The 22,654-nt window shown below is 37.0% G+C and overlaps 6 protein-coding genes across 8 annotated transcripts; 3 read left to right on the forward strand and 3 right to left on the reverse strand.

Annotated features, from left to right (window-relative positions):
* The first annotated feature begins 278 nt into the window (after nucleotides 1–278).
* Nucleotides 279–3,654, forward strand: LOC111015818 (uncharacterized protein ycf23). 2 transcript variants are annotated; one of them, XR_015791921.1, is made up of 10 exons: nucleotides 279–594; nucleotides 852–917; nucleotides 1,546–1,620; nucleotides 1,743–1,805; nucleotides 1,904–1,963; nucleotides 2,158–2,247; nucleotides 2,332–2,439; nucleotides 2,852–2,974; nucleotides 3,090–3,275; nucleotides 3,416–3,654. XR_015791921.1 is itself a non-coding variant. In XM_022290977.2 (9 exons), the coding sequence occupies exons 1-9, from the start codon at nucleotides 400–402 to the stop codon at nucleotides 3,219–3,221; spliced, it is 912 nt and encodes a 303-aa protein (XP_022146669.1). In that variant the 5' UTR covers nucleotides 288–399; the 3' UTR covers nucleotides 3,222–3,357. The 2 variants fall into 2 exon arrangements, 1 of the variants encoding a protein (XP_022146669.1); XM_022290977.2 differs by lacking the exon at nucleotides 3,416–3,654 and having other exon boundaries at nucleotides 288–594; nucleotides 3,090–3,357.
* Nucleotides 3,544–6,437, reverse strand: LOC111015820 (HMG-box (high mobility group) DNA-binding family protein). Its single transcript, XM_022290978.2, is given in 7 exon segments — nucleotides 3,544–3,944; nucleotides 4,117–4,197; nucleotides 4,494–4,538; nucleotides 4,648–4,705; nucleotides 5,597–5,773; nucleotides 6,271–6,306; nucleotides 6,308–6,437. Coding segments are annotated over 7 exon segments (492 nt in total). The 5' UTR covers nucleotides 6,352–6,437; the 3' UTR covers nucleotides 3,544–3,893.
* Nucleotides 6,438–7,420: 983 nt separating this feature from the next.
* Nucleotides 7,421–12,463, forward strand: MCM3 (Minichromosome maintenance (MCM2/3/5) family protein). 2 transcript variants are annotated; one of them, XM_022290962.2, is made up of 16 exons: nucleotides 7,421–7,643; nucleotides 7,742–7,851; nucleotides 8,225–8,433; nucleotides 8,588–8,718; nucleotides 8,800–9,038; nucleotides 9,216–9,452; nucleotides 9,601–9,755; nucleotides 9,834–10,042; nucleotides 10,161–10,326; nucleotides 10,397–10,596; nucleotides 10,777–10,836; nucleotides 10,923–11,012; nucleotides 11,127–11,308; nucleotides 11,528–11,599; nucleotides 11,708–11,849; nucleotides 11,975–12,463. In XM_022290962.2, the coding sequence occupies exons 1-16, from the start codon at nucleotides 7,578–7,580 to the stop codon at nucleotides 12,032–12,034; spliced, it is 2,328 nt and encodes a 775-aa protein (XP_022146654.1). In that variant the 5' UTR covers nucleotides 7,421–7,577; the 3' UTR covers nucleotides 12,035–12,463. The 2 variants fall into 2 exon arrangements, with proteins under 2 accessions (XP_022146654.1, XP_087984125.1); XM_088127999.1 differs by having other exon boundaries at nucleotides 7,421–7,640.
* A 702-nt stretch (nucleotides 12,464–13,165) lies between these two features.
* On the forward strand, nucleotides 13,166–15,269 carry LOC111015805 (NAD(P)-binding Rossmann-fold superfamily protein). Its single transcript, XM_022290964.2, has 5 exons — nucleotides 13,166–13,412; nucleotides 13,708–13,923; nucleotides 14,028–14,147; nucleotides 14,595–14,867; nucleotides 14,944–15,269. The coding sequence occupies exons 1-5, from the start codon at nucleotides 13,257–13,259 to the stop codon at nucleotides 15,106–15,108; spliced, it is 930 nt and encodes a 309-aa protein (XP_022146656.1). The 5' UTR covers nucleotides 13,166–13,256; the 3' UTR covers nucleotides 15,109–15,269.
* LOC111015806 (uncharacterized protein At4g18257-like) lies at nucleotides 15,216–19,464 on the reverse strand. Its single transcript, XM_022290965.2, has 3 exons — nucleotides 18,991–19,464; nucleotides 16,326–16,646; nucleotides 15,216–15,669 (listed from the first exon to the last, which is right to left on the reverse strand). The coding sequence occupies exons 1-3, from the start codon at nucleotides 19,263–19,265 to the stop codon at nucleotides 15,510–15,512; spliced, it is 756 nt and encodes a 251-aa protein (XP_022146657.1). The 5' UTR covers nucleotides 19,266–19,464; the 3' UTR covers nucleotides 15,216–15,509.
* Nucleotides 19,465–20,483: 1,019 nt separating this feature from the next.
* Nucleotides 20,484–22,647, reverse strand: LOC111015828 (large ribosomal subunit protein eL20). The gene is made up of 4 exons (XM_022290992.2): nucleotides 22,489–22,647; nucleotides 22,227–22,342; nucleotides 22,012–22,075; nucleotides 20,484–21,050 (listed from the first exon to the last, which is right to left on the reverse strand). Exons 1-4 carry the CDS (start codon nucleotides 22,501–22,503, stop codon nucleotides 20,709–20,711), a joined length of 537 nt encoding a protein of 178 aa, XP_022146684.1. The 5' UTR covers nucleotides 22,504–22,647; the 3' UTR covers nucleotides 20,484–20,708.
* Between the last annotated feature and the right edge of the window lie 7 nt (nucleotides 22,648–22,654).

A 22,654-nucleotide genomic window follows, 5' to 3' on the forward strand; every position in this document is an offset into this window, starting at 1 on the left:
ACATATATTTCAAAAAATTCATCGAGTGAATTATCATGTTAAAATTTTGAAGAAAAAAAAACAAATTAGATAAAAATAAAAAATAAAAGGACAAAATAATCTCTTTCTAAAAATATGGACGAACCAAAATAAAAGGAAATTGCAAAGACTAAAATAAATGAAAATTGGACAACTTCTCGAAATCACGAAGACGAAAATATTAATTTCGTACTAAAAAAAACCATTTAATTACAATTTGAGTAAATACAATGTCCGGGGTTTTGCAATTTTGATGCATAAATAAATATCTTATTCTTCAGAGCGGGTTCTGTAGCAGAAGATAACTGCCGGAGGCACCGCCTTCTTATCTGTTCCCGCTTCTTCATCCTCGCCTGCAAAAACCCCGCCACAGAAAAAGAGATGCAGACCTCAATCTGCTCGCCCTCTTCATCTTCTTCTCTCGCCATTTTGAAGCTTAACCAGAATCCTCTTCTAGGTCACACTGTTTCTCCCCGTTTTCCCCTAAAAAGAAGACCCGCTTCCACTACCCGAGCACGTCTATCCGCCCATAGGGAATCAGTGTTGAAGGATTTTCAGGATCGACGAGCTCTCAAGGTACTTCTAAATCAGTCGCCGCTTTTGCTCTTTCAAATTTCATTTTCTGACTTCAATTGAAAGAAAATGTGGTATTGTGATGTCCGAAGGTGCTGGTTTCATTTTTCTTTTCTTATCCGCATTTGAGGATACGGCGATTGAAATTAGAAAAAGGATTGAGAATAGATTTGGTTAGATTCTTATGGTGTTCATATAGCTGTTAGATTGAGGACCGCTTTCTCTGTCTAGTTCTTCAATTAAATTGTATTGTATTTCAGATTATTTCAGGTTTGCAGAATCTGGACAGGGAAAATGTGGCTTCAGTAGTCACTGCAGCAGATAAGGTATTAATAGTCTACCTTTTAAATCTTAGTAATCAAATTTATATTCAAACTCACACATAGAGAAGTACATTATGAATAAATCAAGTGAATATCCATCTTGACCTAACAGTTTTAAGTGTAGGCGGTTTATTGGTAATTTAACAAACTTCATTTATAAACTATCTGCCCTTAGTAAACAAAGTGAAAGTGGTTTGTCCAAAATTACTTTCCCTATATAAAAAATTTGGAAACAGAGTACTGGCCGTGTAAGAGAGAGATGTGATTATGCAAGTCCTGTTCTCACTTATTTTTACCCTATGATCAACATTTCTGAATTTTGTTATCTTCCTGATTGTCTTCTTGAATTATCATCTCATTACCAACTTGTTATAGTTTTAGTGAGTTCAACTGCAATATGTTTTATCCTCAGATATGAAATTCCTCTGGCTAATTCATGCTAATGATAGTGTACCAGCTTCATCATAATTTTCTTTGAGCCAACTAATAGAATCTATTACATCAGACTTAAATATGCAATAAAAAATGATAGTGTACAATGATCTACTGAAATTTAGTTATTTGTTATTCCGGTTTAAAGTTAAAGAAGCAAGTGTAATTTCTCACCAAGTCAAAGTCATCTCTATTCTAGGGAGGAGCAACTCATGTGGATATAGCTTGTGACGCGGAGTTAGTGAAGCTTGCTACTAGTTTAACTACTCTTCCAGTAAGTTCATAAACTCTGATGTCAGAAAAAAATTATGTTCATTATTCTGAAAACTGAATCTTCATCCTTTGTTTGCATGTTCAAAAGTTTTTCACCTAGTAAATTGAATCTTCCTGTTGCAGGTTTGTGTTTCTTCTGTGGATCCTGCACAATTCTTACCTGCTGTTGAAGCTGGAGCATTAATGGTTTGACCACCAATTAAGAAATTACTAAATGAACAAGGGCCTTATCAGAAACTCTATTAATGAAACTAACTTGTATACGAAACTGATGGAAAATGCAGGTTGAAATCGGAAACTACGATTCGTTTTACGAGGCAGGAATAGTTTTCTCTGCAGATCAGGTACAAGACGTTATGTTATCATTATGAACGTGTTCGTATTTGAAGCATTAAGAATCTAACATTGCACTTAATTGAGACAACCTCCAAGCAACAAAATCTTGAATCAAATGGTTTGACCATCAATTGGTGTTTGATTCATGACCTCAACTACTTTGATGCATATATTATTACTTCTATATTATGTTTCTATGCAGATACTAAATCTAACAAAAGAAACTAGGAGATTATTGCCATCTGTCGTCTTATCGGTCACTGTGCCCCACACACTTGGGCTTCCTGATCAGGTTCGAGCAGGCACTAATGCAAGTTAACCAATTTGTCACCAATTCTTTGTAGCTATTCTAACTTAAACTTTGATACATAAACAGGTCAAGCTGGCAGAGTTGCTGGAACAGGAAGGTGCTGACATTATACAAACTGAAGGAGGAAAATGTTCTCATCCTTCAAAGTCTGGTGTGCTTGGCTTGATTGAGAAGGTAAGATACATAATTTATTAGTCGAAGCTTGCAAGATTTATTATACGGAGCCCAAAATAAACGACATTTCAAAATGAATTTGTGACAATCTTTGCCCAAAAACAAGACAAAACCTGAAGTTGAGACAATCACCAGTTAGGGAAATGACTATTTAAATGAAGCGTTCTGCTATATCAAGATGAATCCTCTGCGTGATGTTGTTCAAGTTTTTCCCTTAACAGAAGTTTCTTCTGGTTTTGGTACATGGGCTATTTTCTATTTTCTGCTAAACTATGAAAGAACAAGGGGGAAGAGTCACTCTTTGCCTTATATGACTTCATTGAATATTTACTTTCGCAACCGCTTAGTGAAGTCCTGATACTATTGGTGATTTAAATGTTATAACTTACCTATTTGATTTTGATGATTACAGGCAGCTCCCACATTAGCAGCAGCATACTCAGTCTCAAGGGCTGTAAAGATTCCCGTCATGTGTTCATCTGGATTAAGTTCTGTCACAGCACCTATGGCTATCACAGCTGGGGCCGCAGGCGTGGTATGCGACCTCTTCTCAACCTCTGTTTAGTCTCCTCAGATTGAAATTCTGGGTCTATGAGATAATGTCTGTCAAGAGTTTAACAGAGTGATTTTGATATCTTTATCTAACACAGGGCGTGGGATCAGCAGTTAACAAGCTCAATGATGTAGTAGCAATGATTGCAGAGGTTAGGAGCATTGCGGATTCATTGGCACCATCAGCTGCCAGGCTAAGCAGACCCGATGGCGCGTTTTTGAAAATGTAGATCTATGGTTTTCTTGGGCATATGGGAATATTAGCTTGGCCTCACCTGGGAACGGTAGGAAAACCTTTGCCTTCTAAATTAAGATCCATATGTTTGGCTTTTATCATAACATGCTTTTTGATAAGGTTCCAAAGGATGTTTCCTATTGCCTCCTCTCATGTTAGTAGACACAATAATTTAATAAAAATGTCTAGTTTTGGAAGGACAAGGCATCGAACCTGCATTTATCACCGCATGTGTTTCAAAAGATGACGACTATGTTTCGGAGCAGCAAGAATTTTCCTTTGCAGAAGAACAAAAAGAATTCAAACCTGCAAATCACTAACACTGAAGAATCGAAAAAGAACTCTGCCAGAAGAGCACATTGAAGTGCTGGAAACATACAAAGTAATTATAGTCATATTCTTTGAATCAAGAATACAACTTGACAGTCTCTCGGGGTGAAGCAACTACAATTGGTTAACAAAAGATGTGAGCTCCTAATAAGCATTGAACCAGATCAAAACCTCCTAGTGATCGTTAAAGAAGCCATTTACAGCATTAATTTGTACAGAAAATAAATATTAGTAGTTCTGAAAAGACAGAAAAATTAAAACGAAATAATGAGCTGGTTGCCCTCGCATGAGCTCTTCCTACAGAATACCAGTTATAACAAACAACAGCTACACAGTTCTATCCATCAATCTCCCAATCTTCCTCAGATTCTTCATCTATTCCACTTTCCTGCAGAAGGTTGTGTAAAAGCTTATTCTCCTATTCAAAGCATAGGAGGATTATTCTGCTGTTTAATGAGAAATCAATAAAACGAACTTACTTGAACGAGATCTGTTGTATAGTGCCCTTGAAATCTAAAAATAATAAAATCACTAAACTATGGTAGAGCACTAGAGCTTACCTTCCTCTTCTTATATTCTGCCATGGCTTTATCAAACTCTGCACGCTTCTCCGTGGCAATATCATAATATTGTACTTTTTCCTGATAAAAGAAACCAAATACTTGGAATTTTTTACGTTGTTGGTCATATTTTTCAATTGCAATAATACAATGTCATAATCAATATTTCATTTATAACGTCTCCATTTAAACTAATAATGAAATAAAAACACTACACTTGCATGTTTTTTGTGTCATCTGAAGAAGGGTTGCAGGTAGATCGATACAAACCAAATTGCTAGGATTCATAACAATCTAAGTTTTGCAAAGAAAATAAATTGGAGTATTCTATCAATCGCTAAATTTGGGACAAGGTTAAGCATCAATATAATATGAACCTCATACGTCATGGTTTTCCACTTCTCTCCACATGCCTTGCCAACCTGAGATATGGAATCGAAGTACCAAATCAACATTTTACTGTAAATGAGCAAGAGAAGAGGATAAACAGACCCACAAATCCAGAGGAATTATAATAAAACTTCCCCTTACATCACGCATTGACTTGACATCTGGATTCTGTTCTTGAAATTCCTTGCGGAAGTCATCCCTTGAGATCGAGAATACAATTTAGTTTTGCAAGCTAAATATGCCAATGCTCATCAAATATAGTATCAAATCATGCTGAAAAGCAATACTGCAAGGCGACACCCAACAAATTAACTACATTTAATGAATCATAAAGTAAACTTGGACTCGAAAGTGGATTTAGATATCTTTTTGCAGATGCATCCAAATGTTGATCCCAAAATTAATGAAATTTAATAAGAGGAAAATTTAAATACAATCAGTATTCTGATACATTTTGACTCTAAATAGTTAAATTTTAGCTCAATTTCTCACTTCAAGTATCTATCACAGAGATTTACAGTAGTTACTAATACAGTTCTACACGTCCATCTCTCTCAAGATACTACAAACATTGGGTTCTCAAAATCATGAGTTCATATCAGCATGAGTCAACATAGCATGCAAGTATCATATCTTAGTTGTATACTTAAACATGGCGGCGGTGAAGGTCTTGAAGGCTCTCGTTGAGTCACAATATTGAACCATATCCACCAAGATATATGCACATGTGCCGACCATATCAAAACCAGCAGTGAATACACATATATTACTTCCTCAACTTCATTGAGTTCAAAGTTAAAGAAGCAGACTTGTAAAAGATGAACAGAAGAGGTACATTGCATCTAAGCAGACAAGCTTCACTATCTTAGATTGAAAGTACTTCATAATTCATATTACCACCACTTAAAAAAAAACCATAAATCAATAACCAATCAAAGCTTTTCATGAAATTTTATAACACCCTTACATCATTTATCATATGTGATGGAACCATGAAAACAAAAACGTTCAGGTGCTACTGACTTGTGCAGTTCAAGTGCTGAAGAAAGTAACTTATTAAATGAGATGACAATAAAAGAGGGAAACTTACAAAAAGTAAAAGAAAGCAGTAGGTGGTTTCTTCGGTTTATTTGCATCAAATTTATCATTCTTCTTCTTCTCCTTTGATTTTGGTTCTTTATTTGTCTTTGCTCTCTTGTCCGAGTTAAATCTACTAGCTCTTGCTGACCTCTTCATCTCTTCACTTCTAACACTTAATCCGGTGTCCCTGAAGGTTTCCACAAAATTTGCAATGAGTGACATACTGAGAGAAAGAGAGGGGGCAAAATATGGATTATTGATCATCCTTATAACACTAAACATCTTTATTAACAGAATGATCTACAGAGGCCTTAGGGGTTGTCTTTTCATATTTTTCACGGTTAGAATTTTACTAGAATTCATACCCTGAATGAACATAAATTCACATAACTGCTTCCCACCATTAAGATGTTTGCCCTAAAACTGTAAAGCAGCCACTCTGAATTCAATTCATCATAACTTCAAGAGGGAAGAATTGCCACTCAAAAGAGCCAAATTGGTTCTATTAATTTAAAAAATTCTAAATAACAGAAGTTGTTCGGTGTGCTCGTTCTTCTCTATTACTTTCTATGATGGTGTTTTCTGGTTTTTATCAGCCAAGAAGAAACTTCAGAAACATATCTCGACAAACGATGACGGTGAATTTAAACGAGAGACATGGAAAGTTTGGTGTTTAGTATTTACTCTTGGGACGTTTCTTCAAACGCTGCGGAAGAAGCACACAGAAGCTGAAGCTGATTTCAGGAGTTTCTTCGCTTTCGCCATTACTGTGCGCCGCCGTCGTCCTTTCGGTCTTCAATTGGTAAGCTCATCACGGCCCGGTTCAGACTCGGTCTTCCAGCGTTTGCTCCGTTTACCGGTTGGGAGTTCTTTTCTTTTTTTATTTTTTTTAATGGAAAATCAATTTAGATAATTGATATCTTTATCCATTTAATTTATGTTTTTTTAATATGAAGATCCAAATCTACGATACTGTCTATTAATTAGGGGCAAGAACTCTTGATCGAAGATACATGCATTGAATTGATATTTCGAGTTCGTATTTAGTTAAAGTGATTTTTCTTTTCCGCTCGTAGGGTGGATGTTCAACGACTTCTAATTTGAAAATACATATTAGATTAATTTAGTTATATTTATATTGTCAAATTTGCAAGCTAAAGTGGTAATTAATGATATCAATGTTTTAAGTGATTGCGTATGGAATAATTTTTTTTTGACAAATTTATTAATCACTAAAGCTGAAATTATTTTTATTTTTCAAAGAAAAATAAAAAAGAGGACAAGAGCACGAAAGAGGAATGAATTGGTTGATAGCCTTGACCGGTCCTATTCAGTCAATTTCGCAGTCGAGTATTGTTGTCAAAGTCTCACTCTCTAAAGAATGAGAAAGACTACATCTAACTCTCTCCAAAAAACTTGAATACCGATGAGATCCGAGCGATTTTTGATGCGACATTTAAATTGAACCATTAAAAAAAAAGATGCCACATTTAAATTGACTGATTTTTGTTAAAATTGGGTAAATATGAAAATGTTTACAAATAAGGTGCAGTTTTGTTTCAAACCCCCAAAAAAAAAGAGAAAAAAAAAAGGAAAAGGAAAAAGAAGGGGCAGTTTTGTTATTAGGGGGCACTTGTGAAAATTTTCAAAAAATTTAGGCGGCCCATGAGATTGGGCCTATGGGCCTGCGTTATTTTTCAACCGGTTGGGCCGACCTACGTCTAGCCCAGTTGGATGAGGCTGGTAGGAGCCTTCCCGCCAAAAAGTGAACATCCTTCGCGCCAAATCTGAACTCAATGTCTAAAAATAAATAAATAAAATAAAAAAGAAAAGGAACTTGACACGACAGCGCCCAATAGGAAGCCTTCCGTTTCGCGCCTCAGCGTTCTCTCACTCACTTTCCCTCTCTCTGCATCTCCTCCGCCGCCGTTCTCCATCTCCACCGGTTCGTCGACGAAGAAGCAAAGGAAAGGAAAGTTAGGGCCAGGAAAATGGACGTCGGTGAAGAAATTAGGGCAGCTCACAAGCGAGACTTTTTGGAATTCCTTGAACAAGTTGTGCGTTTTTTTTCTCCCTAAATCCTCACTTCACACACTTCTTCTTTCTGTTGCTAATAGTACTCACAATCTCTGGTTGCTTTACTGCATTGATTCAGGTTGGAAAGGGCATTTACATGGACGAGATCAAAGCTATGATTAATCACAAGCGACATCGCCTTATAATCAACATTTCCGATCTTCATTCTTTCAGAGATCTCGGTCCCAGGTTTCTCTGCTTTCTTTCTTCATCATTTCTCTGTCTATTGAACTATTACTCGGTTAATTCCACTTTATAGCCATCGGAGGGTAATAATTGGTTTTAAGTCGTCAAAATCAACTACTAGACCACTTGCCGCAACGAAACGGTTTTATTCTTTGGGACTATGGGGAAGAACGTTAGGTTTATACTGTGATTGTCGCATATTGGCTGGTAACCAAAGAAAATATTGCCTGTACCGAGAGACATAATTGTTTTACGTAGTTTTGTTGGAGCCCCCCCTTACCAGTTGCGTCAGAGTATTTATAGGTCCAGGATGTGAAGTGATGGATTTGTTTTTCTCTTCAGCTCTTTTAGTTTATTTCTCTTCATTTGTCTTTAGGGTTCTCCGGAATCCCAGTGAGTATATTCAACCATTCTGCGATGCAGTCACAGAAACTGCACGCAGTATTGATCCAAAGTACCTCAAGGAGGGAGAGCAAGTTTTGGTGGGCTTTGAGGGCCCCTTTGTTTCTCGCCGCGTCACTCCCAGGGAACTTCTCTCTCAGTTCATTGGCTCCATGGTCTGCGTTGAGGGGATTGTTACTAAATGTAAGATTACTATTTAGCTATTTCATGCTCATCAATCATGATTTTGATTGCCTTTAATAATCGTTTTGATGTTTGTCTAAATTTTCAAGCACGTACCTTTGGTTTCTATAGACCCAGTTAACCCACGAGTGTGGTTGGCGGTTACTGATTATAGGTTCTCTTGTAAGACCAAAAGTTGTTAAAAGCGTTCATTTCTGCCCCACAACTGGGGGCTTTACCAGCCGTGAATATCGTGACATTACATCCAACATGGGCTTGCCCACAGGATCTGTGTATCCCACAAGGGTAACCTCAAATTATTTGTTCTCCAAGTAGTCATGCTTTTAACAATAAAGGAAATTTCGTTGAAATAAGTTATTTTTTCAGGATGATAATGGCAACTTGTTGGTTACTGAGTATGGCTTGTGTAGATATAAAGATCACCAGACCTTATCAATGCAAGAAATGCCTGAGAATTCTGCTCCTGGCCAGCTTCCACGAACCGTGGATGTTATTGTTGAGGATGACTTAGTTGACTGTTGCAAGCCAGGTGACCGTGTTGCTATTGTAGGGATATATAAAGCACTCCCAGGAAAAAGCAAGGGTAGTGTGAATGGAGTATTCAGGTAGCTGCAGGAATGTTGTTTAAGAACGTTTTTGTATTCTTATGTGTGCATCATCCTTTCACTTTCTCTATGAAAGTATGGTTTCTCACTGAAAAAAGAGAGTTTCTGCATGTCTTGCATGTTTAACCCTTTGATGACTTCCAGTAGGAAACTAAACTTTGTAACCTTGTCTTGTAGGACTGTTCTTGTAGCTAACAATGTTTCGTTACTAAACAAAGAGGCAAATGCACCAATATACAGTCCTGAGGACTTGAAGAATATTAAAAAGATAGCTGAAAGGGATGACACATTTGACCTTCTCGGTGATTCTCTTGCACCTTCCATATATGGACATTCATGGATAAAAAAAGCAGTGATACTACTGATGCTTAGTGGAGTGGAGAAGAACTTGAAGAATGGCACCCACTTAAGAGGGTGAGTACCTTCAATCATTTACATTTTCTATTTTATAGAAACAGTACACATACACATATTTTATTTAAGAAAAATTTATTCTATATTTTATTAATTTAAACCTCTTGCCTACCCCTTCCTAAGAGTAGTGTTGTCTTCTTTCTTCTAGTGATATCAACATGATGATGGTTGGAGATCCTTCAGTTGCCAAGTCTCAACTTTTAAGGGCGATAATGAATATTGCACCCTTAGCAATTTCCACTACTGGTCGTGGGTCATCGGGTGTTGGGTTAACTGCTGCTGTTACATCAGATCAGGAAACAGGTAACCCTTTTTGGTGGTTCCCACATGTCTGGCATTATTATGATACCAAAAGGATGATTATATCCTGCTTTCTGCCAGGAGAGAGAAGGCTTGAAGCTGGTGCAATGGTTCTTGCTGATCGAGGTGTTGTCTGTATTGATGAGTTTGACAAGATGAATGATCAAGATAGGGTTGCAATACATGAAGTTATGGAGCAGCAAACAGTGACTATTGCCAAAGCTGGCATTCATGCTTCATTGAATGCCCGATGCAGTGTGGTAGCAGCTGCAAATCCCATATATGGATCTGTAAGTCATATGGTCAACTGTCTTCGTTCTTTTCTTGAAACATATTATAGATTGTGCAAATAGGTGATTATTATATGTTAACAATTTTAGCCCTCCTGTTTGTGTTACAAATTTATAGTATGATCGCTCATTGACGCCAACAAAGAATATAGGCCTTCCAGACTCCCTGCTCTCTCGATTTGATTTACTGTTTATTGTGTTGGATCAAATGGATCCTGATATTGACCGTCATATTTCGGAACACGTGTTGCGCATGCACCGGTATCGGTCTGATCTTGATGGAGGTAAGGAAATTGCATTCACTTGCTTAAAAATTTCAGTTATAGACACTATTTAATTACCCTAAAAAAATAGGTGAGGCAACGGGTGGGGGCTCAATGTATGGAAGAGAGGAGGAAGCTGAAGCTGACTCTTCTGTCTTTGTCAAGTATGATAGAATGCTCCATGGGAAGAAGACAAAACATGGTCGGAAGCGCGATACCCTCACCATCAAGTTTCTCAAGAAGTACATCCATTATGCTAAGCATAGGATACAACCTGACCTAACTGACGAGGTGGCCATTTATTTGCTGGCTATGCGTGGCTTTCATTTCACTTCTAATTCTAAATTGTTATATTAAAGTTGAACTGCAACTATTTTAACAAATAACTATTCCTAGTCCTCAATCTCGTCTCTCTATCTACTATTTTTTTTTTTCGATCCATTCTTTTGATAAGTCTTATGTTTAGCACAGGCATCTGAGCACATTGCAACAGCATATGCAGAACTTAGAAATTCAACTTCAAATGCGAAGGTAAGTTATATTTATCTAAAAAGTACACAACCACTGCAGTTAAGATTTCCAATTTGTCATCTGATTCAATATGCTTTACTCTGTAGACTGGAGGAACTCTTCCAATTACTGCCAGAACCTTAGAAACTATTATACGACTCTCAACTGCCCATGCAAAATTGAAGTTGAGTAGGAAGGTACATTGGTCTTGTTATGATCCTGATATTGTTTAGTTAATCTGAATTAATTTTCTTACTAGCATTTGTTTAAAAATTAATCTTCTTCCTTAACAATTTATCTGACAATGTAAGGTTTCAAAATCTGATGTGGAAGCTGCCTTGAAAGTTCTGAATTTTGCCATATATCATAAAGAGTTGACTGAAATGGAAGAGCGCGAACAAGAAAGAGAGAAAGAATTTGAAAGAAAACGCAGAGCTGAACTCCAATCAGTGGATAATGATGGACCAGATCGTAGTACTAGAAGACGAGAGGGGTAAGCTGTATACATAAAGTCTCTTCTGATCTAGCAGCATTATTTTGTGTAGATGTTTCTATATTTGATTTGTTTACCTAAAGCATAATCTTTAACCAAAGCATCCAATATGAATCCACACGTATCATATTTTCAATAATTAATATGCTGAAGAGACATTTTGATTTTCCTGTAGAAGCTGTCATTTTAATCATTTCACTTGTTTTTCTGTTTCATTAGCTCAAGAACAGATACCATGGAAATCGATGATCCTCCTACTGATGAACCTGCACCTGATCTGTCTACAGAAAGGTTCGACTGCTATCAATTGCATGACCTTCACCACATCTTAGTCTCACTTTTTTCTTTAAGAAGTATCTCCATTTTCATTCAATTTCTTCTTTGACTATTGTCTTGCAGAATCGAAGCATTCAATTCTTTATTTGGTCAGCACATGCGTGCAAACCACCTGGATCTTATATCTATTGCAGGCATCGAGAGCATTGTTAATGCTGCAGCAGATACTCGTTACAATACAGCTGAAATAATGTTGCTCTTGCAGGTAAAAAAAAAAAAAATCTGCCCTTTGAAGTTATTTGATCTAGGCCAGAATCTGTTGAGAAGATTTCTTAATTGTAAGTTCTATAGTTCGAGAGACAAATTCTAACCAATTTGGAAAATTTTCAGAGGCTGCAAGATGATAACAGGGTAATGATAGCTGATGGGGTGGTGCATATGATATCATGATTCATGAAGATTATCATCGGCAGGAACATAACATAGGTAAATTGGCCAATTGAAGTGTCTCAACTCAGAACGTGGATCTATCGGTAATCTTTTTCATATGTTCCTCAATTGGTAACAGAAGTAGCACATTTCCAGGAGAAACTGACTTGGTGGAAGATTACTTTTCCAGTTCAAAGCTCAAAAATTCAGTGGGAATCGCCCTCTTTCTTCTGTTGCCTGTATTTTATTAATTCTGAACTGTTACAGTTACTGGGCAGCCTTACTAAACTTGCTGGGTCAGTTGGTACATATGTTTTTTTGGAAAAATTCATGAGTAGCCCTCCTAGATAATATAAACTTCAAATAGACAACAGTTGGTTTCATCAACACCCTGAGAAGGGAGAGAAGAATGGATTTCCAATTAAAATTTTAACTTAGCCTTCAGTTCTACTTGGTTGCTCAAGTAAAAAGACTTTTTATCTATTCGATTTTGCGACTAGGTTCAAGAAATTTCTCGATTGGATTTGGATATTTTTTGGGTATGATTTTAAGTGTTTTATTAATTTAATTTTGTCAGAATAATCCATATATATAATCATTACTCAAGGTCTGGATTCTCATTACTTAGAATATATCTAGAATATATGGGAATTTAAATTTTTACTGATTTTATTTTTGGAGTTATGTTGAGAATAACGGGCATTCTAATTTGTTTGATAATCATTTTAATTTTAGTTTTATGTTTTAAAAAATTATGTTAACTTTTATTTATTACTTTTTTTTATCTCTTGAAATTGGAGAAAAAAAATTATTTTTTGAATACATTTTTTATTTTTAAACTGTCCTAAAATTTATTAATATTTATAAAAATTATAAAACAAAATGATAGAATATATAGGCGAAAGTAATTTCTTAAATTTGAAAACAGAAACAGAAAAGATGGTTCAGTCAGATTTATAAAAATTATATAGACTAAGGTTACGAGTTATCTAGTGCATTTATGAGTACGTATAGGAGCATTGTTTGTAGAACGAGACTCTACCAATTAGAAAATGCAAAATTTGAAATTAATAATAATTACCAATTGTATTTATCTGAAAGAAAAAAAAGAAAAAAAAATCAGACAGAAAAGAAGAAAGAAAACGGAGGAACTGGAAAGCGGGGCAGCGAGTAAAATAGAAATGGCGAATGGGTGGTTACATGGCGCCATTAGAGCCGCAGGAGAGAGATCCGTGGCTCTGCAATGGCCTTTCTTTTCCTTCCCACCGCCACCACTTCCTCCTTCTGCCAATTCAACTCTCAACGTCTCCATTTTTATCCTCTCTGCAAATCCTTTCTCGCCCTTTCCTACTTCTCCTCCAAGAAATCCCCCTCCCTCTCCATTCTCAACTCCAACAAGGTAATTCTTATTACTATTCTATCTCTGGTTGCCTCTGCGAAGTTGTTCTACCACCATTCACTGTTTAGTTACGAGAAAATGCTGGATTTCCATAACTTAACGAGTTGTTTAGGGCGTAATCTTACTCGCACTCTCAAGTGGGCTATTAGACTCGAGTTTCCTCTCCGCCGATCGCGCATATGATGTTGTGCAAAGGATCGGGAGGCCCCGAGTTTTAAATTTATGTTCATAATGTTCTTCGCGAGGTTTTTATGATCTCTAGTAATCTATTCTAAGCTCGATTTCCTGTTGGCAGATGGAAGGAAGTGAAATTACGGAAGAAGTTGCAGAGAAACAAAATGAGGACAATTTAAACGTGAAGAAAAAGATATTTGTGGCCGGTGCATCGGGAAGTACCGGAAAAAGGATTGTGGAGCAGTTGCTGGCAAGGGGTTTTGAAGTCAAGGCCGGGGTTCGAGACGTAAGCAAGGCGAAAACTACTCTTTCCCCTGGCAATCCTGATCTTCAAATTGTAAGTAAGTTTGTCCATTTTAAAAATTCCGATTCCATGGTAATTTGTTAGGTTGCGGAATATCTTGATTTCTTTCAGTTCTTAATATGTTAATAACATTTCAGGTGAAAGCTGATGTGACTGAAGGCTCTGCTAAGTTAGCAGAAGCCATAGGTTCCGATTCAGAAGCGGTAATCTGTGCTACAGGGTTTCGCCCAGGCTGGGATTTATTTGCGCCATGGAAGGTTTGCTTCTTACCATGAAACTATATTTGAAACATCAAACATAATTGTGAAAGTAGGAGCATCATCAAGTTAATGACCAGCTTGCTAATGCCAAGGGTTGAGTAGAGTAGTAAATTTACTCTTGGGTTGGACCTTGTCTCATGGATTTTAGACCCCTTTTGGATCCATTTAGATTAACCATCTGTGATAAAGATTGCTTGAGTTTAAAGTCTCTGTTCAAAGGTTTTGAAGTGCCAAAGAAAAAGTTGGAAAATATCTTGATGTGAATTGTGAAATTACCAGTAACTGCACACAGATTTCAAACAATTTCAGAATTCACATCAGTGAACCATAATATCCAAAGATTTCAAAACCCCAGGAACTTGTGTATGCTGAATATTCAACGTGGTGCTATCGTTACGCCATATTCTTCAAAGGTATAATCTAGAAACGATTACATTGCTGCAGGTTGACAACTATGGCACTGTAAACCTGGTTGAAGCATGTCGTCAGCTGGGCATAAACAGATTCATTCTCATCAGTTCAATTTTAGTCAATGGAGCTGCAATGGGGCAGATTCTCAACCCAGCTTACATCTTTCTGAATGTTTTTGGACTCACCTTGATGGCCAAGCTTCAGGCGGAGCAGCATATCAGGAAATCGGGTATTAACTACACGATTATTAGGCCTGGAGGTTTGAAAAATGATCCTCCCACTGGAAATTTAGTCATGACAGCAGAAGTAATCACATTCTCCCTTCTTGATCATTGCTTCTCTATGATATTTATGTGGCTAACTGAATCGTGGTTGTTTGTAGGATACTCTTTATGAAGGAAGCATATCAAGAGATTTAGTTGCAGAAGTAGCTGTCGAGGCATTGGTCCATTCTGAAGCCTCTTACAAGGTCGTTGAAATAGTTTCTCGTGCTGATGCGCCGAAGCGTACGTATGAGGATCTTTTTGGGTCCATCAAGCAGCGTTAGTTGTCTTTAGAGACCATCATATTTTCAGAATTATAGTGTTTGATATCTTGATTCAGCAGCAGTGCCTCATTTTCCAAGACCCCTTGGGGTCTTTAGCCTGTAATTCATAGCACTACGAATATACATGCATTTGCTAATGATGATGTGAAGCTTACATATTCTATCCTCTTTCTCAATAGGAAGATTAAGAATTACAAGAATTGAGGCATAAAAGACATCCTCCTCTTCCATGACATTAATTTTATAATACAAAGTGAAAATGAAGAAGTTTTGACAATGGAAAGGATTGATGGAAAGAACAAACAAAATCCATCATCTTTCCCCCCACAAGGATATATTGCTGTCAATGGAGGAAATCTTGTACTTGGTGGCAAGCTACACGCTATAATTCTATTCCTCAGTTAGGTTTGTCCAGAATTTGACGAAGCCTTCAACTTCTCTATTTGTTTCCGGAGATATGCCTGCCTCAGTTTCTCGCGCCGTGCTGTTGCCTGCTCTTGCCTGCGTAATTTCACCTCAGATGCCTTCTCTCTTGCTTGATTTACTTCTTCATGAACTTCCCTGAAGCAAACAAAGATCTCAACTTAAATCATTGAATGGAGGCCTCATTTCAGAACAAAGTTACAATGAAATCAGTGGCCAAGGGCTTGTTTGATACTTGATGTTCAAAAAAGTTTTCTACGTTAATCCTTAAAATTACAAAAAGTAACTATTTTCGTCCCTAAATTCTCATCACATTTGTTTTAGTTTCAAACTTTCATAACATAAATAGATTCTTAAACTTTCTAAACGAAACCATTTTGATACTTGCTGTATCATTTTTCCACCCAATATCTGTTTACCCCATACTCAGACTTCAACTTATGCAAATGTACTCACATAAACACATTAATACTCAAATCTACAAGATCAATTTATTAAAATCTAACCCATTAATACACACACTCAAATCTACAATATCAATTTGTTAAAATCAAAATACAGGTAAAGAAATAAAATGACTGTTTTCTTTTAAGTTCAAGGAGTGAAATAGATATTTTGAAAGTTCAGGACCAAAATAGATCGAACTTGAAAGTTCTGGAGGCAAAATACATGCTTTGAAAGTTTAGAAACCAAAACAAGATTTAAACCAATTCTATAAAAACATATTTGGATTACTGTCTTCTAAAAGTTGCTCTTTCTGGTTGTCTAATTAAATAGGGAAAGAGAAGTTCTACCTCACAAAGCGCTTGTGCTCATTGTTGTCCATTGTTCCAGACGTCCTCCCAAGTCCCGTTGTTTTTGGGTTAAACAAGAATGATGACTCAGTCTCATCTTCTGGAATGTCCATTTCTCCAGGTGCAGTAGCATCACGATCTTGCGATAGCTGTGATTCATCCTGCTCAAGATTCTTGCGGAAAAAATCGACACAATACTTCTCCTTATCTTCCTCGTCTGAAAGTTCCCCTTTCACTAGCTTGTCATATATCGCAGCCTTCTTCTCTAATGCCGCATAGCTTACCGATCCATCATTAATGGCCTTCAGCTCAAGCTTGTCCCTGGATTTTGACAGAAATATATTTCAGAGCTAGTTAGCTACATTAGTTTTAACGAGAACAACAAGAAAATTGACGTTACACCTGAAAATCACCATACAATATTTAAACATGATAACAATAGTAGTGACTCAAACTTTCTGTGGGTAAAACATCTCCGGTAATATCAATATCAATTATTTTACTTCAGTCTACGCTTAGCCTACACCTACACTGCTTCCCAGTGCATATAGTACAAAATTATGAGTTAGCATCCCACAACTCTGTTGTTGCTTTCATTCTCCCAGGACGTCAAGTAGAAGAGCGTGTGCCTATTTCTAAGGAAATGACAAAAGAAGGGACTTGAAACACAATACATTCAAAATACATTTAGCTGAGCCTGTCAAAGAGGATAATCAGTGGAGGGGAACCTAGAAAATAATTTGATTTCATTCAAAATACTGCTGCCTATACCAGTCAAACTTGCAGGAGTGAGGGGGTGAGCTCTAGAAAGTAGTAGGCACACTGCAGAATAACAGAGGATAAATGACTTTTTTGCCAAAATGAGGAAGAGTTCTTATTTTTCCTTTCCTTTTCTCCTTCTCCATTTATCTCTACTTTCTTTTCCTTTTTCTTTTTCCCGTTATTTCTTCTGGCTAGAATCTGCACTTGGCTTGACTTCAGAAAATTGGTTGGTTTTGTCCCAAGTCCCACTCAAATGTGCAAATACTATTAACTGCAAATGTCCAACCACTTCCGAATATATAGTGCAACATTGTGTTCGAGCTCTCATAAAACTGTAACATGGAGCAAACATAGGCAACCTGCCTGCCAAGAATTTTCTTTTTTGGGAATAGGAAATAGATATTTTATTGATGATACCAATATGAAATATTACAAAAAAGGAGAGAGGCAGACCCCCTATGCCAAGGAAGGTTACAAAGATGGGAACACTTAGATAATTGAGACTATAAAGTAGCATTTAGATCAAGATAGAGCAACAACAAAAGCCGTTTCTAGAAAAGTATCAAAGGTTATGTTGCGCTGTTGACAGTTTTGTTGTTCCTTCTAAGCCAAATTTGACAAAATAAAGATCTATTAATTTGTAGTCAAAGAATCCCCCTTTTATTCTTAAAAGGAATGTCCAATCATGATGGTGACAAGGAGGCCATTCAATTTAAGGAAATATTACGACCATTAACCATTGGCAAAGGGATGATGAGAAATAAACAACCTTGTGTCTCTATATCATTCAAAATACACCACCCTGGAGTGAACTTGTGTTGGAAATTCTCTTCTGGAATCGCATTGTGTGTGCTGAAACTTACCTGACTATACTCCTCTGGGAGAATTTAAATTTTTCGGAAAATTTACCATGCCAAAGTCCACTATAGATAGAATGGTGGGAAAGGACCTATTTTTGTACCAGCTCGTTGAAAAGGGAGAAACCTGAAAAAGAGCTGAAAGGCTCTAAGGGCCACTGCTAGATATCTTAATAAGGTTCATTCGATGATATCTTCCTCAATAAGGAGTCTTCTGGAGTTGCAATCCCAACTACGAGAGGTGGTTGTCCTAAACTAGGCCCTATTTCCTCACTCATAATTACAATTAATATTGTGGCAAAATCAGACCAATCAACATCAAACGGGGTTACCTCTTACCTATCATGGTAATATGGCAAGATGAGCACATCAGTCCATTATCTATGTACGATCAAGAAAAAGGACTTGCTTTCACGCCTACTAAATATTTTGCTCAGTAAAATGACAAACAGTTATTAAACCCATGCATCGATTAAGTGTTCAGATACTTCCCATTGTCAAATGGAATTTGATTACTTTTAGTCCTTCATTCTGCAAACAGCCCGGATCAAGCCTTACTCCTGGAGGTCGAGTAAGTAGCTAATACTTTAATTAGCTTCAAAGTTCGTATTGATGTTTAGTTCATATAAGAGGGATAAGCTTCGCCTTGCTAAACTTTCACCTATACAGGTGTAAAGTTCTTGTTGTAAATTAGTTAAGCTTGAAGGTTCTAATGTATTACTGCATCTCTATATTCTTTTTATACTTCTATTATTGACAATTTAAATTACGACAAATGTTTCAAATTGAAGAACTACAAGAAACTATTCATTTGATCTAGGTTTGTTTTCTTAAACTTAAATGATACAACTCCATTGTCACTTTGTACCTAGGTATTGTCTGCAACAAGTTGACGAAAAATACTATTAGAAAAACAAATCAATGAAATATTTGATGCTCTTATCCCCCAAACTCCCAATGACCAAAGCCAAACAGAAACTCGCTGATTCGATCTCGAAAATTAAAACAGGGAACTGAAGTTATAAAGGAAGAAATCAGAAACATACTTGAGAGCGCGAGCCTCAACGCCGGAATTGTGGGAAGAGAGAAGGTCTTTTGGAGTAATCTTCTTCTTGGCACGGTGGAACTCAACGCCGGGGCCAGCCAATTCCTTGGACCTCTTGGACTCTTCTTGAGACATATAGAGGTGAGCCTTGAGCTCCATGATTGAAGATGCGCCGACGCCAGCTATGGCCTTGTGCTTCTTCGGCATGATCGAAGACTCCGTGAGCCATCCCAGCGATTCCACAACCACCCTCTTCTTCTTTCCCTCCTCTCCCATCTTCGTAAGCCTCGTCAGTACTGGCGAACGAGTAATCGAAGAGAGAAATTATCAGGAATTTCGAAGCCCTGCTCCTTCAGATTCTGCTTCTTCTTCTTCTTCTTCTCTGCAAAGTTCGGAGATGAAACCCCCCTTGCGCTTTAAGCCTCAACCTTCCTTATGCAATGTTGCCGATGATTCGGGCCGTGAAGATGGAGCTCAAACTCGACCCGACTCGGTTTCAACTTTAAATACAGCCGAAAATGCCCTTTTTAGTTCCTTGTGGAAATTTATATGTCGGTTCCTCTAATAAATTAATTTTTAAAAATGTCAATATTTAAAAAGTTATAAAACTAATTAATTATCGTTGGAATAGTATTTTAAATTAATTAAAAATTTTCTTGACATATATATTTTATTCGAGAGGTTGTGCGTTTGATCTCTATACTCAAGAGAAAAAATTAAGACGATTAAAAAATTAAAAAATTTTAAGAAAAAATTACTTTGCCAAGTTTTGACTCTGATTAGATTCTTAGCGCAAGAGAATCGAGCGTGGGCCTTGAAGACCCGACGAGTGCGTCGCTTCATGTTTGTAATGTTATATTCCTTTTTAAAATTATAATATCTTTTCTCTTGTCAAAATCTCAAAGAAAATAGAAATATCTTAATATTATCAATTTGAGAGTATAGATTACATACTTATCTGTAATGATTTAGCATTATTCATCTCTTATTGGTCCATCCAACCCCAACCTATAATAATACTAATTGTTATTATTCCTGCAAAAATCTCAATTGACAATCGAAGAGTTGTTTTTCACAAATAAAGGAACATTGGTCATGCAATGGTACGTAAAAAAGAAGAGGTATGATAACTCGAAATGGCATCTTTCATTTCCCGATAGATTAACAAAATAATTGTTCCATGCTTTGGGGCATTATCTTTTACGAAGTTAAAACCAATATTACACTACTATTTTTTTTAGTCTACAACTCATCATGGTTTAAAAAGCAAATAGTTCTTCATGGAGAATGAGGACTGTCTGTCCAGACCACAAGGATAGAAGCCAGACATAAACTGGTACAATCTTAAAAGTCGATATCAAGAGTCAATAAGATTCACGCTTCGAAGTTACACAAACCCGATACTCGATATGTTTATGAACCTTATCATCCAAACATTACACCCCAACATCAACGTTTGAGGTCATGACATAACAGGCACAATAAGGCGACACATGAAAAACAATATGATATCCAAAGATTTCATAATAGGCCGATCATATAGTTCCATAAGAAACAAAAACACATGGCAATAAACCCCAAAAATTAATGTCTGGCTCTGGTACTACATAATAAGAAGATAAACGTTGAAGAATCCACTGATAGGAAGGTCTCTACCATAGATTTCAAAATAAGACAACTCTGATAAATTTTTTCTCATTCCCTGAAAAAGCAAGAAAATTACATAAACAAATTGGGCCTTGAAGCCTTGTAAGTGGTCTTCAGCTTTCTGGTGGGTGGCCTAACAGTCCTGAACACCAAGGGGAACTTGATCTTGGAGTCATGGAATTGCTTGGTGCTTTCCCTCTTGCAAAGCTTTGCAGGGACAGTCGCAGTCTTGATGATTTGGATGCAAGGATACCTGACCCTATGGCGAGAAGCCATTTCGTTGTACATTGCCTCCACCGCTCCATTTAAGGTGGTGTCGCGGTATTCCTTGTACATGTTGTGATATCCTGTACGACTTTGGTAGCGCAACCAAATACCATAGTTCTTGATCTTTGTTGGATTCTTCTCAAAGATCTACAGACAATGACAATTCAATGAGAACAGCCTAACTAAAAAATAAAACTAATGATGTTTCAGTGCGTTATGATAAAATTTAGCAAACCAGAAATAGGTCAGAAACTCAACCCTGTTAAGTAAATGCTTATTAAAAAAAACTTGGAAGTAAGAACCACAATCATGTCAAATTTTGTTCCAGCAAGAATCAATAGTTATACTGGGAGTCGAAGCTTTGCTCCGATATACCCAGGGGCACCCGCGCCCACCCAAAGACCCAAACCAGGAAACATCAAAGGCTTTTGGTATTAAGCTCACCAGATGGTCCACCATATAGATAGATCAAAAGCATTCATTTACATAGTAGATACTTCCTTTTCCCTTATATCATAATATTTGCATTTCAAAAACCATTAAAAATCTTTAACCAATAAAATATCCAATATCCAATAAAGTTAATAGAACAGAGAGTGTACAGTTAATCCAAATACCATTCACAAGTGACAAGAGTGAATAAACACAAAAAAACCCCCCACAATTCCTCATCCACCATAAGTTATTCAGCAATAACGTGGAGCACCATTCAATGTTCATGAAATATTCACTACAATAGCAATCCTTCCACGAGTACTAAAGGTGATGCCATACCAAACAAACACTGATAGAGAATCAAAACCCTATGGAAGTTTTCACTATTACATTCAAAGAACAAAGGTTGTATAGATAAACAAAGGAACTGAAACGAGCACTGAACAAGAAGTTATAATCGTTCAGAAAAAATTGGAATCACAGTAACGGGTTACAAGGAAAAGGGGAATAGTTCAACACTAATGCCTCTATTCTTTCTTGGAAAATAACAATGTATTCACCTGTGAGCCAACATAACATCACCTAAACCAATAATCAGACAAAAGGGTGTAACCCCAAGCAATTAAATCTAGTACAGTTCCAACTGGGAGGACAGGAGACAAACACACATTACCTCGTTGATAGCGAGCACCTGACCGTTGCTCTTCTTGACTTTCTTCAGCTTCCGCAGAAAATACCTAACACAGAGCAGGAAAGACAAACAAAGGAGGGTTTAGCTAACAGTGAAATCAAGAAAGCGTAGAGCATCGATTTTATTAATCGATAAACCAAAAAACATAGTAACCCTCTTCAAACAATGTGATCAAACAAAAACACGAAAAAACTCACCAAAACTTGGATTTAGCGCGGACTTCGTTAGTCGCCCAAAGCTTCATTCGGTAAATCTTGGGATGCTCATCTGCTTCAGATGGGAGAGCCCTTCCCACAACCTGGTATTGGTGGAACTGCAAAAAGAAACCCCAAATCGAACCGAATCAACAAAAACGCAGAGAAAGAGTGATTTGAATCTCATGTCCGTTCACTTATTCAACAAATCTTCAAAATGGAGAAAGATAAAGAGACAATTGCAGCTCAGAGTGGGAATGCTTACCCTGAAAGTAACCATTTGCGACGAGTTTAGAGCTCTGGACGGTCCGCCTGGTACTTTCTCGGAGATGCAGGGTTTCTGCGGCTAAGAGACAGGAACGAAAACCCTAGTTGCTCTCTTCTATATATATTGTTCAATCGGCCCAAGGCCCTATTCTATTATAATTGAT

The sequence above is a fragment of the Momordica charantia genome (genome assembly GCF_013281855.1).
Source record: "Momordica charantia cultivar OHB3-1 chromosome 1 unlocalized genomic scaffold, Mcharantia_2.0 BLBB01000001.1, whole genome shotgun sequence".
Taxonomy (NCBI): domain Eukaryota; kingdom Viridiplantae; phylum Streptophyta; class Magnoliopsida; order Cucurbitales; family Cucurbitaceae; genus Momordica; species Momordica charantia.

What these genes read in the sequence shown, in the direction of transcription:
- LOC111015806 (XM_022290965.2), bottom strand. Translation starts at nt 19,265, where the DNA reads ATGGGAGAGGAGGGAAAGAAGAAGAGGGTGGTTGTGGAATCGCTGGGA. An exon ending in GTTGAGGCTCGCGCTCTCAA is followed by an intron (nt 16,647 to 18,990) that starts GTATGTTTCTGA and finishes GTCAAAATCCAG; the next exon opens with GGACAAGCTTGAGCTGAAGG. An exon ending in GAGCACAAGCGCTTTGTGAG is followed by an intron (nt 15,670 to 16,325) that starts GTAGAACTTCTC and finishes TGTTTGCTTCAG; the next exon opens with GGAAGTTCATGAAGAAGTAA.
- LOC111015818 (XM_022290977.2), top strand. Translation starts at nt 400, where the DNA reads ATGCAGACCTCAATCTGCTCGCCCTCTTCATCTTCTTCTCTCGCCATT. An exon ending in AGGATCGACGAGCTCTCAAG is followed by an intron (nt 595 to 851) that starts GTACTTCTAAAT and finishes ATTGTATTTCAG; the next exon opens with ATTATTTCAGGTTTGCAGAA. An exon ending in TAGTCACTGCAGCAGATAAG is followed by an intron (nt 918 to 1,545) that starts GTATTAATAGTC and finishes TCTCTATTCTAG; the next exon opens with GGAGGAGCAACTCATGTGGA.
- LOC111015828 (XM_022290992.2), bottom strand. An exon ending in CGCGCTAAATCCAAGTTTTG is followed by an intron (nt 22,076 to 22,226) that starts GTGAGTTTTTTC and finishes GCTCTGTGTTAG; the next exon opens with GTATTTTCTGCGGAAGCTGA. An exon ending in AGGTGCTCGCTATCAACGAG is followed by an intron (nt 21,051 to 22,011) that starts GTAATGTGTGTT and finishes CATTGTCTGTAG; the next exon opens with ATCTTTGAGAAGAATCCAAC.
- MCM3 (XM_022290962.2), top strand. Translation starts at nt 7,578, where the DNA reads ATGGACGTCGGTGAAGAAATTAGGGCAGCTCACAAGCGAGACTTTTTG. An exon ending in TGGAATTCCTTGAACAAGTT is followed by an intron (nt 7,644 to 7,741) that starts GTGCGTTTTTTT and finishes GCATTGATTCAG; the next exon opens with GTTGGAAAGGGCATTTACAT. An exon ending in GATCTGTGTATCCCACAAGG is followed by an intron (nt 8,719 to 8,799) that starts GTAACCTCAAAT and finishes TTATTTTTTCAG; the next exon opens with GATGATAATGGCAACTTGTT.
- LOC111015805 (XM_022290964.2), top strand. Translation starts at nt 13,257, where the DNA reads ATGGCCTTTCTTTTCCTTCCCACCGCCACCACTTCCTCCTTCTGCCAA. An exon ending in CCATTCTCAACTCCAACAAG is followed by an intron (nt 13,413 to 13,707) that starts GTAATTCTTATT and finishes TCCTGTTGGCAG; the next exon opens with ATGGAAGGAAGTGAAATTAC. An exon ending in ATTTAGTCATGACAGCAGAA is followed by an intron (nt 14,868 to 14,943) that starts GTAATCACATTC and finishes GGTTGTTTGTAG; the next exon opens with GATACTCTTTATGAAGGAAG.